General features: G+C 44.1%; 1 protein-coding gene across 2 annotated transcripts in view; it reads left to right on the top strand.

Annotated features, from left to right (window-relative positions):
- Positions 1–13476, top strand: part of CSMD2 (CUB and Sushi multiple domains 2) — a 616956-nt gene that overhangs the window by 481152 nt on the left and 122328 nt on the right. For both annotated transcript variants that reach the window (XM_017527996.2, XM_017527992.2), the window contains one exon: positions 4512–4699. In XM_017527996.2, coding sequence (XP_017383485.1) covers positions 4512–4699 — 188 coding nt within the window. The remainder of the gene's footprint in view (positions 1–4511; positions 4700–13476) is intronic.

Genomic DNA, 13476 nt, shown 5'->3' with positions numbered 1-13476 from the left:
AGCTCAGTCATTCCTGTGTCTCCACTCTCCTCTTGTAAGTGGAAGACTCCATTCTACCACCCACCCTGGCTTTCTTCTGAGCATCAGCCTCGCTATCCAGCTGTTGGACATCTCTGTCTGGGGCCTACAGACGCCACAAATGAACATGTACAAAATCAAGCCTATTCCTTCTCCCCCAGAAGAGCTCTGTTCTGAGCCTTGGGGCTGGCATTGACACCTGCTCTCACGGCTTCTTCCGCTAGCAGTGACCGAGGCCTGCAGCCTCCACCGTCTTCACTCAACTCATGTATTTTCCTCTTCTCCATCCTGTCAGTTCCCTTCCTGGTTTGAGCCCTATCATCTCCCATCTAAATTATTGCCCTCATCTCCTAGTGGCTTCCTCTGCCCCATCTTGCCTCCCATGCCGATCTCTCCCTAAGCTAGCTGTCAGAGTGATCTTGTCACTCAAAAATGCTGAAATAACCACCCTGCTTTCCATTTTAACATCCTCTGATGACAGTGCTCAGCAATAAAAAAGAATGAACTACTGATACATGCAACAACGTGGATGAGTCCCAAAAATATTATGCTGAGTGAAAGAAGGCAGACACAAAAAAGTACATAACGTATGATTCAATGCCTATAAAATTGTAGGATCAGCAGAACTAATCCCTGGTGAAGAATTCTGATCAGTGCTGGCATCTGAGGGTAGAGAAGGTTGAATGGGAAAGGGGCACTTGGAACTCTCTGGCATGGTGGGACAGCTCTCGGTCTTGATGTGCATGTGTCCAAACTGGTGGGGGGCACACGTTAGAGCTGATCATTTCACATGGTGTAAATCATACCTCAATTCAAAAACAAAGAAACAAACAAATAGATCCAATAGTCCTCTCTTGCTTATAAATAAGGGGCCAAACTTTGGAGCTTCATTCCAAACAATCTGGCCCCTGCCTACCTCTCCAGTCAGCCCCCCACCCCATCCTCAGCCCACCCTATCCTAACTAAGCCCTGAGCTCCAACCGGACGGAGCTCCTTGCAGTTCCAGGGCCTCACAGACTCTTTTACATGCTTATGACTTTGCTTCTGTTTCTGTCTCACAGCAACTTCCTGTTCCCTCCTTGTCCTACCTCTAAGGGTCTTCTCATCTCCCAAGACTCAGTTCAGACTTGACCTCCTCCATAAACGTTTGATTTTTCATCCTCCCCAAGGAACCTCGCTTTGTGTTCCTGCTCTGCCTTGGGCTGACTTTATACATTATTTTGTTGTTGACATGCCTGTCACTTCCTACAGCACCATCAATTTTTGAAGGCAGAAATGGTGCCTGACATGTCCCCATGTCCTTGGCACCTTGCACAGTGCCTGGAATATTGAGGGTGCTCAATATTTGATGATAGAAGGAAGGGAGGGACAGAAAGAAGGAAGTTAGTTAGGAAGTGGTGATGCCATCATTTGTGACCAAGACTGACTCCCTCCAAAACCTTCCCTGGTGACTTTTAAAAGAGTAGATGTCAAGAAGCTGAATTACATGGGCAAGAGGACTGTGTCACCCAGCAGTGGTGTGGTGACCCCGCAACTGACAGCAGTGTGAGAGGATGTTGGGTGGGAAGGAGGCCAGTGCACCTCTGGCTCCCAGTCCCCTATCCGGTCTCTCAGCCAGCGTTACCTCCTTTGTCCTAGAGACTCATGGCCTCCTCCCTCCACTATATCTTAGCCAAAGGGTACAGCAGTCATTTTTCTCTCAATTTCAAATAGAGTACAGTAAGTCCTCAGTGTCATCTTGGAAACTGTGACTTTAAGTAAAATGAAGTACAGCAGCTCCTCAGATAGTGTTTCCTTCAATGTCATATCATTATATTGTTTTGTTTTTGTTTTTGAGACAGTCTCATTCTGTCACCCAGACTAGAGTGCAGTGGCACAATCGTGGCTCGCTGCAACTTCTGCCTCCTAGGTTCAAGCAATTCTCATGCCTCAGCCTCCCAAGTAGCTGAGATTACAGATGTACACCACCACACCTGGGCTAATTTTTATATTTTTAATAGAGAGAGGTTTTGCCATTTTGGCCAGGCTGGTCTTGAACTCCTGGCCTCAAGTGATCTTCCTGCCTTGGCCTCCCAAAGTGCTGGGATTACAGACGTGAGCCACTGCACCCAGCCTATAATGTTGATGAGGGAAAAAAAAATTGGTTTTGTTATATGTCATTTCACTTAAAGTCATGATTTCTGAGAGCCTATGAACAACACCGCGGACCTGCTGTATCTGAGTATCCCAGCCCGTGGCTGGGCATGAGCAAATTTGCCTCTGAAATCTGTTCTCTGCAAGCTCATTTACTTTTCTATGGTTTTCATCTTTGCACACTTGATTGGTGTCAATTGCCTTTGTTAAATATATACTTACAAGTAGAATTGCTGTACCAGAGCAGGGTCACTTCAAAAAGTTTGTGTACAAATTGAATTAAAAGATAAAAATAAAAATTGTAAACTTTATTACTCAACATAAACTCCATCAACCTCAAGACACTTTTATAAACGATAACAGTCATTTAGTCCATCCCAAAAGAACTGAGTGTGCCAGCAATTTCACCATGTCAATGTAGTCCTTTTTACTTTATTAACTGAAGGAAAAAAAAAATAAGTGCCCTTTAAAGATTTTTTTAAGATTAGGAAACAACAAGCAATAAGAAGGAGCCAAATCAGGACTGTTAAGTGGATGCCTAATGATTTCCCATTGAGACTCTTGAAACATTCCCCTTGTTTGATGAGAGAAATGATCAGAAGCATTGTTGTTGGGGAGGAGGACTCTCTCCTGAAGCTCTCCAGGCATTTTTCTGCTAAAGCTTTAACTAACTTTCTCAAAACAATCTCATAATAAGCAGATGTTATCATTCTTTGGCCCTTCAGAAAATCAACCGCAAAATGCCTGGAGTGTCTGAAAAAAAAAAAAAAAAAAAAAAACCATTACCTTGGCTTTTGCTCTTGACCAGTCCACTTTTGCTTCAACTGGACGCTTCCACCCCCTGCTAGCCATTGCTTTGGTTGTGCTTTGTCTTCAGATTGTAGACAAATCTGGCAAATCCATGTTCCATCTCCTGTCCTTGGGAGAAATGCTTCAGGATCTTCATCCCACATGTTTAAAATTTCCATTGAAAGCTCTGCTTTTGTCTGCAGCTGATCTAGAAGCAATAGTTTTGACAGCCATCAAGTAGAAAGTTTGGTCAACCTTAAGCTTGTAGTCAAAATTCTGTAATCTGAAGCAGTCAAGATGTCTATGGTGTTGGCTCTTGTTTGTGTTATTAATCATTGGTCCTATTCAATTAGGACACAAACAGGATTAATTTTTTTCCTCTCAAATGGATGTGGAGGTCCACCTTGGTGGGCTTCATCTTCATCATCATCTCCTCCCTTCTTGAAACAAGTTATCCACTTGTAAACTGCTGATTTCTTTGGGGCATGGTCCCCATAAACCTTTTGCAAAGCATCAGTGATGTCACCATTCTTCTCCCCAAACTTCACCAAAAATTTGATGTCTTTTCTTGCTTCAATTTTAGCAGAATTCAATTTGCTCTGACGGAGGCTTTTTTTTTTAGGCTGATATCTTGTCCTTCTTAATGACTCACATCAGATCCTGTGCAGACATGCTATCAAAAGTTAGTGTGAGCTTATTTTGGAGCAAAAAACTTTTGAACTCCATTCATAATTTTTTCATAATATGCATTTTCCATGAACTTTTTAAAGACCTCTTGTATGTTCAGATTTATTAGATACGATGAAACAGTCCTCCAAAGTGGCTAGAAGACTGTGAACCATTCACATTCCCACCAGCAGGGCATGAGAGGTCCAGTAGCTCCACATTCTTGTCAATACTTGGAATTTTCCATCATTTTCACTCTAGCCATTCCAGTGGGATAAATTACATTCATGAACTCAAATATTCAATTTGCTCAACGAAGTCTTTAAAATGGATTTTTCCCTCACACCAGGGTCAGAATAGCTCAGAGTGAGGACGTTTGTGGGTGCTAGGAGTGGTGTAACAGCAGACCTTGAGGAGAGCTGGAGCACTGGCTTGGGATGAAGCCACGAAGCTGGGGTCCCTCATGGTAATAGACCCCTTCCTGCCTGGGAATGGCTCCCTAGTTAGCTCATTCTCTCTTAGAAAATGAGGTTCAGAACAGCACAGTATGAGGATATTGGTGTCAGGTAAGATACCTGGGTTCCGGACTACTTTGGTTGACAACTTGAGTTGGCAACTCATCTTCCCTTCCATATAAGGCAGATGTTAGATTTTCCGCTCCAGAGTTTTGAACACTGACTGGAAGCTGCCTCTGCTCCTGAGCCTGCCTTTTCCATCTTCTCACCTGACTGAGGCCATCGAGGCCTCATCTTCTTCCTTTCTACCAGCCAGTCTTTGGGAGTTGGGTACCAATGGGATGGTGGGCTTGCTCCCTGGGAGGCCCCATGCTTTGGTTGAACCTACGACCCCAGCAAAAGCCTTTATTTGACCTTAGTGGGGTGGGGGTGGGATTTTTTTTTCCCTAGCTTTAACTTGGAGCCTGGCTATGACTTCCTCCATATCTACGACGGACGGGACTCTCTCAGCCCTCTCATAGGAAGCTTCTATGGCTCCCAGCTCCCAGGCCGCATTGAAAGCAGCAGCAACAGCCTCTTCCTCGCCTTCCGCAGCGATGCATCTGTGAGCAATGCTGGCTTCGTCATTGACTATACAGGTAAGGGCCCTGGTGCCAGAGAGTACTGAGGACAGGTCCAGCCAACATGGCAGAGAACAAGTAGTGTAGCATAGTGAGGAGAGCCCTGGGCTGGACCACAGCAAGCCCACACCAACCCTAGCACTGCTGCCACCTGCAGAAACCTGCCTTTCCCCCCTCTAGATGGCTTAGTGTTCCACCCCTATATTCTCAGGAGTGGGAAGAAAGGGGACCAGTATACTTTTTGCAACCCATCTATTTCCAACCACTACTCTTCTTGTTCACCTTTTCTATGATGGTCATTCCTAAGTCTACTTCAACCTCATACGCTTCATAGCTATCAGCTGATATCTTCCTGGGCACTCCCCTTCACTAAAGAGCGTTCTGATATGAGGCTCAATCTTTCAATCTTTCTCTACACCCAGAGCTTCTCACCATCCTGGGTAACTTCAACATCCCTATGGACGGCTCATCTAATCCTAGGGTCGTGGTGCTTGGACCTCTGTCCCAAGGACACCACTTGGCCACACTCTGACACCTCGTCATAGACTGCTCGCTTTCTGATACCTCCTTATCACATTCGCTCATCCTTCCAGCTGACTTACTCCCATTGCACATTGCACATCTGTGCTAATTAAGGCAAGTTCAATAGTGTTATGATCAAAAGCAAGAGTCAACAATTCTTCTCTCAAAAATAGTAAATATTGTAGGTTTACCTATGACAACTACTCAGCCCTAGCACTATAGCCCTAAAGCAGCCATAGACAAAACATAAAGAAATAGGCATGGCTGCATTCCAAAAAAAATTTTCCTTACAAAAACAGGCTGTCCCTGCCTGGTTAAGAGCATTGACTGTCAAATTAATTGGACTGAAAGTTCATGTTTACCACTTAACATGTGTGTGACCTTGGATAAAGTATTGAACATCTTGAAGCCTCCATTTCTTCCTGTATAAAACAATGGTAGGAAAATTCCTGCTTCATAGAAATGTAAAGATCAATGAGTCCAAGCATGAAAGTCCTTGGTACAGTATCTGGCACATATTACGCATTCTATAATGTTCAAATGTTATTAGTAGCAGTAAGAGGAGCTCCAGGGTGTCAGGCACTCCACTGTCTTCTATGCTATTATCTTTTTTTGACCTTTCATTCTTCCCTAATTATCCCAGATCCCATTATCTAAATCCCAGCTCCCTTCCTTGGTTGATTTGTGAGCTTAGCAAGTTACTATCTCTTGGAGCATCATCTACAAAGTGTCGCTAGTAATAATTATGTCACAGGAGGTTAAGATTAAAAGATATTTTATACATGCATATTATATATATATACATACATATGTATAATGCTCCATATGTGCTAAACACTCTACAGATGCTCTGGGAATGATAGATTTTGTTATTGTTACTATAACCCCAGTTCACCCAGGCCCCATCAGCCTGTGCATACAAACAGGGTCACATTACCAGTTAAAATTAAAGGTTTTCTGGTTCATGTTCCCCGCTTGCAAAATGTAGGACGTAGGACCTGAGACACCTTTTAAACTGTCCCCTCATTAAATATTTCTGGCCACCCCTGGGAATATCTCACATGAGTTCACACATAACACTAATTAGCACAATGGCAAACTTAGTGTTTACCAACTGCCAGCACCGTCCTAAGTGCTTTATATCCATCAACTCATTGAACTCCTCCCCGTTCTTGATTATGTCCTGTTTGTAAGGTACAGTTCTAGAAGACTGGTACATGAAATGGAGAATGTTTTCCTTGTAGTCTTCTTGCCTCATGGGGCTGGCCTAGGGAATGGATGTTCTGACATCCCCTCTTCCTCCTGGCACCTGCCATTGGGAAAACCTCCTGGGCCCGAACTCTCTTCAGCACACTGATATCAGCACAGTCAGATACTTCGAATTCTAACAGAAGGCACGACTTAGACCCAGTCTGGGACCTCAGTTGCTCCCGCCACCCCCATCCCCATTGCCATACCATCACTATTTCTTACTTTTCATCTCTTCATTCCTATTGTTATCAATCAGTACCTTCGATTACCCTGTCCCCTAGTCCTCCAAGTGCATAACCCTTGCAAAACTGTACCCTCTGTTGAACCCACACCCACACGGCTGAGAACACCCAGACGAAGCTGCACAAGCATGATACTTAGAGCCACTACAAGTGATGTCCCTTCCACCAGCCAAGGCTTAGAAACCACCAGAGCTGCCTTTAACTTGATCCAACTCCGACTCTTCTCCCTGGCAGAGATTCCAAAATTCACCCCAAATGTCACCCCTGTCAGCCTCATTTTTTATAAGATGACATTTCAGCTTCCATGGATACAGTAAACTACTGGGTAGAAACCCTCTCAGCTTTCTCTCTAGTCACCTTGTTCATGGCTACCTTATTGTGGCCATCCCTCCCCCAGGTCTTCTCCAGGGAAATTCATGGTCTGAGAGCCATACTTTCAAATCTCTTTCCCAGTGAAGCTCTTTTCACTTTTACCTATTGATCCAGGGTGGTATCTAGAGGGGTCTTTAGGTCCAAAACCATAGCCCAACGTAAGGCCTTCCCAGCTGCCATCTGAGCCAGCCAAGCAGCTAAAGGTAGGCTGATTACTGGAGGGAGGGGAAAGGAGAGGCACAGCCTACAAATGCATCCTGCATCACCCTATTAGGATCTGTAGTGCAAGTACCAAGATAAAGATAACTGTGTATGTTTGAGGGGTCAGGGTGCCTGTTGAAAGCCTCAAGTATCCTCCATTAGTTCGTTCCTTCCTTCCTTCCTTCCTTCCTTCCTTCCTTCCTTCCTTCCTTCCTTCCCAGACTACACACCTTCAAATATTAGTCACCCTCTACTATCTCCCTGGGCCCCTGGTCTAGTAGCCCATTTGGTGGAACCCAGGGACACTGCCTTACCCTCTGGTCTCCTTCTGCTTATGCCAGGATCCCTGGATTCCTGGAATGGGTCTACTTTGCTATCAGATCCCATGGCTTTGATGATATCCTCCCACGCACAATATCTTTCTTTATAAGGAAGGCTCCATCACTTAATAACTGCATGGCCTGAAACAAGCTGCCTAACTCCTTTGAGCATTGCTTCTTCATCCATGAAAAAGGGACAGTGACACTAAATGAAGGAGTTGTTGTGAAGGTTAGCAAATAGGCACAGCACCAAGCAGAGTACCCGGTGCCAGTAAGTACTTGACATGTGCTTTAATCCACCCACTTTCATCCCACCTCCTTTTTCCTGTGTAATTGGTATTGCATTAGCTGTGTCTTTGTTTGGAAGGGAGAATGGTACAGACCCCTCTTTATGGGGCTAGCCCAGAGGAACACAGTGCACGTTCTTTTCTGTGTACTGAAGATATAAAGTGTGAGCATAATATTTTGCACATGTCATAAGTGTGGGATATTTATTACATGAATATTTGTGATAGACATACGTGTCCCATATGCTTTGCCAGTCCATAGCAAAGAACTTAAGACACTCCACACCCTGTGAGTTTGGAGAGAACCATAGATGGAGATGCAGCCCAATGAAGACATCCACATGGAGGCAGGGCTAGGTCCTCAGGAAGAGCAGAATTGGCCTCTGCACCCAGCAGCCACCTGTGTCCTGTGTCCATGTCTTTTAGAGAGATCCGGGGCTCTGCTAAAGCTGAGAATCTGGGTATCCTGGGAGCTGTGGCTTCTGGGGTCTTGCTTAGGGAGGTGAAAGGGGCCTACGGGAGCCCCACATAGAGAGATGTTGCTGGAGTCAGCTGGGCTTAGCACAGTGGAAATTACTCTCTAAGATTAACCCTTCCTGTGACCAAAGGCAGAAAGACCAGGAGCCTTTCTCCACATCCAGCTTCCCAAGTGGGAAGCAGAAGCAGTTTGGTAGAATCTTAGGAAATATCTAGCTTAAAAAAAAAAAAAAAAAAAAAAAATTAAAAAAAAAAAAAAAAAAAAAAAAAAAAAAAAAACACTCAGAGCAACTTAAGCAACAAAGGGGTAATTTATTATAAAAACACAAGAAACAGAAACCCACTCAAAACAATCTGACACAAAAAGGAGACATTATTATGAGAAAACAAAAACCTAAATAACTTAAGCTAAAAGGTTTCTATATTTTAACAGTACAGATAACAAAAACTCCCTCTGACACAAAAAGGCAAAATATTTGTAGAACACAAGAACCCAAGGGCAGGAAGCATAAACTCCCAAAGGACTGGAATCGGGTTGGGAGAGGCACAGGCTGAGACAATCATCCTCACTCCAGGATCGCTCTCTTTCTCCCCTGTCTCCTTTTGAGCACTTACTGCATTCTACCCTCCCTACAGATCAATTTTCCTTGCTTGTCCATTCTCCTGGGGTAAGTATGGCCACCTCACTCTTGACTTTTTTTTTTTTTTTTTTGAGATGGAATGTCACTCTGTCTCTCAAGCTGAAGTGCAGTGGCACAATCTCGGCTCACTGCAACCTCCACCTCCCAGGTTCAAGTAATTCACCTGCCTTAACCTCCTGAGTAGCTGGAATTACAGGTGTGCACCACCACACCCAGCTTGTTTTGGTATTTTTAATAGGGACGGGGTTTTGTCATGCTGGTCAGGCTGGTTTCGAACTCCTGACCTCAAGTGTTCCACCCACCTTGGCCTCTCGAAGTGCTGGGGATATAGGTGTGAGCCACCGCACTTGGATCACTCTCGACTTTGAATCACTTCCCAGTTTATATTCCAGTTTCAGGTCCCAAAGGATCATCTGAGGGATCAGGCTTCATTCAAGGGTTCACTAAGTAGCATCATGGGATTAGGCTTTTGCAGAAGGGACAAGAGCAGATTAGGCATTTTTATTTGTTTATTCATTCAGTAAATATGAATTGAGCAGCTACCATGTGCCAAACCTTCTTACAGGAGCTGAGAACAGGGCAGGGAACCAAATGAAGTCTCTGCCTCCATGGAGTTCACATCCTCGTGACAGTTAGACTGATGGACCCTTCTGTAGATGAGATGTTGGAAGTCCACCTGGTTCTAAGGCAAAGAGGGGTGGGTTTTTAGATGTCTCTGTTCAGTTGCTTCTGAAGGGTGACTGTGGTGTCTTAGTCCTCTCTGGGCAGACTTTCTAGGAGATGATTCTGACAGCAGTCATGTCATCTGTGGATTTCTATGAAACCATTGATCAGAGGCACTTCTATTCTGAATTCATCCTCCTGGGTGGCTTTACCCTTTGCTAAAAGGAAACACAGAACAGCAGGGCTCCCATCTTTTGGACGCAGTCACTAGAATGGAGTCACAGGGAGGTTTATGTCCTTCTTTAGGCCACAGATATCAATAGAACCAGTAGGGTGAAAGGACCTTTATTCTCATCTTCCAGCATGTGTGGCAGCCTTTTCCTAGGCAGGAATGTGCTAAAACATCTATGCACGTGTGAGACATTCATTCATTCAACAAATGCTCAGTGACTCCTACTTCATGCCATGACCTGTGCTTGGTGTCGAGAATACGGCAAGGAGCAAAGTCATCATGGTCCCTACCCTAATGTAACTTTGAAGCTGAGTGAGGGAAATGGCAGGAAGTAAGAAGCATAAGAAGTTAGGAAAGAAAAGAACAGGCTCCTCTGAGAAAGAAATCAGAAAGGTTGTTAGTGAAGGCCTCTCTGAGCAGGGTCCATTTAGACAGAGCCCTAAAGGTTGAGTAGAAGCCCTCTGTGCCACTATGGGAGTCAGGGGCATTTCAGAGGGAAGAATTTGAAGTGTGTTAGGGAATCTGAAATAACTCAAGAAAGACCAAAGTGAATCTATTTTTAATGGAAGGTCCTAAAAAGCATCTATTTTGTCTTTCAAGCCCTTGGAAGTAACACTTTAGGCCTGGAAGCTATGGCCTCACCTGCTACCACCCCTATTCCCACCACCTGCTGCTGTTATGGGTCATTCTTCTTAAATGCAAAATAGAAATGTCTTCCATTTTGCCTACTTTTAAAGGAATGCATGTCTGTTGGACAAATTCAAACAATATAAAAGCATGTAAGATATACTCTTAAAGACTTAGCATGCCCGCAAATACCATCATCCCAGGCAATACCATTATTAATAGCTTGGTATCTCATTTCAGATATTTTCTATAAATATTAAGTAATGTAAAGTCTGTACCAGGAGTTGGCAAACTTTTTCTGGAAAGGGCCAGAGACTGAGTATTTTTACTCCAGATGGTCTCTGTTGCCACTGCTCAGCTCTGCTTCATAATGCTAAAGGCAGCCACAGACAATATGTAAACAAATGGCTGTGTTCCAGTAAAACTTTATTTACAAAACCAGGCAGCCACCGACCTGTGGGCTGTAGTTTGCTGATCCCTGTTCTGTATGAATGAGATCGCACCATATGTGCTCATCTGTAATCTGACTTTGTGTGTGTGAGCCCAAGAATAGATCTTGGACACCTTCCCATATCAGTATTCAAAGACTAGTGCTATTCCTTTAAAAGGCTGCTAGTGTTTTAGTAGATGGCCCTAATCCACCCTTTGTAGCCAGTTCCTTACTGGTTGAATGTTTGGGTTGTTTTCAGGTTTTTGCAGTTTATAAGGTTTGGAAGTAAGCCTCATCTATTAGGACCAGAGAGAAGCTGGCTCTTCTTATTTTCCCATTTTAAAGGGCTTGGGTTTTATTTATCATAATCACCATGATGCTTTAGTCATTTAGTGTTATCATTCACAGCTGAGCTTTGGTTTGGCTGACTAAAGACCTGATTTTGGTCTTAATTCTACCTCTAAATAGCTGAAAGGCTTGGAAGACTCATTTAGTCTCTCTGATCACCATATACCTCATCTATAAACTGAACATGAGCATAACTGGCCCTGCCTTCTGCAGAGTGTATTGTGAGACCCAAATGAGATAACGGCTTGGAAAGTGCCTTGAAAATTATGAAGCGATATTCCTATGTAAGGGACTATCATCCCTATCATTATCCTTGTCATTATTATTAATGTGGTAATGCTTGAGATGATGAGCTCATCTTGCTCTGACGTGTGAGTAAATATAGAATAGAGTCTGTAGTTGGAATCATTGATGTGGTTGTTGATTTTCCAAGCCTCAAAGTATTCAGCCAAACAATTCAGCAGCCATTTATTAAGCCTGTCTTATGTGCGAAATAAGGCCAGCCTTGGTGCCAAGTTCTGTGCTAGTTGCCAGGGTTATGAGAAGACTAGGTGATGGTCCCTCTCCTCCAGGAGTTCAGAACCCACTGGAAAGAAATACCCTTGCCCAAGCTACCAAAACAGGGAAAGAGAAACAGAATTCTGCCAGAGAGAAGGTGGCATTAAAAAGTATAGGAGTTTGCCACACAAATAAGGAAAGAAAGGACATTCTGACATCTGTAAAGTTGTAGGGTAGTCATACCCAGCTAGGGTCCAATGCTGGTGCAGCAGTTACCCAAAAACACAGTTGCTTATATAAGGTAGACATGTATCAGCCTTCCTATAAAAGAAATCTGGAGGACAGCGCCCAGGGTTGATGAGGGAGTTCCACGTTGGCTTCTCTTGCCTCTCTACTCTACCATGCTAGTCCATGGACCCCACGTCAAGGCTATCTCGGATCCAAGATGGCGACTGAGGTTCCTGCCATCATGTGTGAGTTCCAGACTGAGAGAAGGAGGACAGATGGAAAGAAGGAAAGGCCGATAAGCATTTCTCTCAGCTGACTCCACTTCCCTTAACTAGCATTTTTAGAAGTTCCACAATAATCCACTGAAGGTATTTAAGTGCCCACCATGTGACAGACACTGGAATACAGCTATGAACAAACTGAACAGCTGTCCTTCTGAAATCTATGTTCTCGTGGAGGAAGATAGAAAAAAATAAGGTCGATACAGAGTCGATGAGAGAGTATTAACTGCAGTGGAGAGAAATATAGTAGGGGAGGGTGTTGGGGGCATTGGGAAGAGGAGTATTGCAATTTTAAGTAGCTGCCCAAAGGGTGTCACTGTGAAGGAGGCATTGAGCTAAGTCCTGAAAGAGGTAAGAGAGGGAGCCACAAAGACCAGAGGCCAGTGTGGTTGAAGCAAAGCCAGCATAGAGATGACAGGAGCTGAGCTCACAGAGGGAACTATTGGGGCCGCATGTTCAGGGCCTTGGAGGCCTGTAAGGATTTTGGTTTTACTCTGAGTGAGACAGGAGGCTATTGGATTGTTTTCAGCAGACATGATCTAACTCGTGTTTACATCTCCGTCCAGACGTAGCTGCCCAGGAGGCTGAGAAATGTAGAATTTAGCCTTGGAGCTCTGGATACAATCAGAGTTCTGTTATTGAAGGATGAAGGTGGGGAAGGTGGTTATCAGGAACCACAGCTAGTTTGGCCTCTTATGAGCTGTGTGAACTTTGATCCCAAGTTACTTAATTTTTCTGAACTTCAAGTAAGATTTCACCCACTTTGAATTTATAAAGAGGGAGGGGAGGGTGGGGAGGGATAACATGGGGAGGAATGCCAGATATAGTATGCACCTAAAGTAAAATAAATAAATTTTTAAAAAATATGAACAGGGAGAAAAGCAAAGGGAAAAATCAACATATTAATAATCACTAGTTTCAAATGAACCACTTGTACAAACAAAAAATAAACTTTTAAAAAGACAAAAAAAGGCCGCGCGCGGTGGCTCAAGCCTGTAATCCCAGCACTTTGGGAGGCTGAGGTGGGTGGATCACGAAGTCAAGAGATCGAGACCATACTGGTCAACATGGTGAAACCCCATCTCTACTAAAAATACAAAAAATCAGCTGGGCATGGTGGCACATACCTGTAATCCCAGCTACTCAGGAGGCTGAGGCAGGAGAATTGCCTGAAC

This window comes from Cebus imitator, unplaced genomic scaffold (genome assembly GCF_001604975.1).
Source record: "Cebus imitator isolate Cc_AM_T3 unplaced genomic scaffold, Cebus_imitator-1.0 Scaffold51, whole genome shotgun sequence".
Taxonomy (NCBI): Eukaryota; Metazoa; Chordata; class Mammalia; order Primates; family Cebidae; genus Cebus; species Cebus imitator.
The sequence above is the reverse complement of the archived record's forward strand: the minus strand, read 5'-3'. Positions and strand labels throughout refer to the sequence as shown.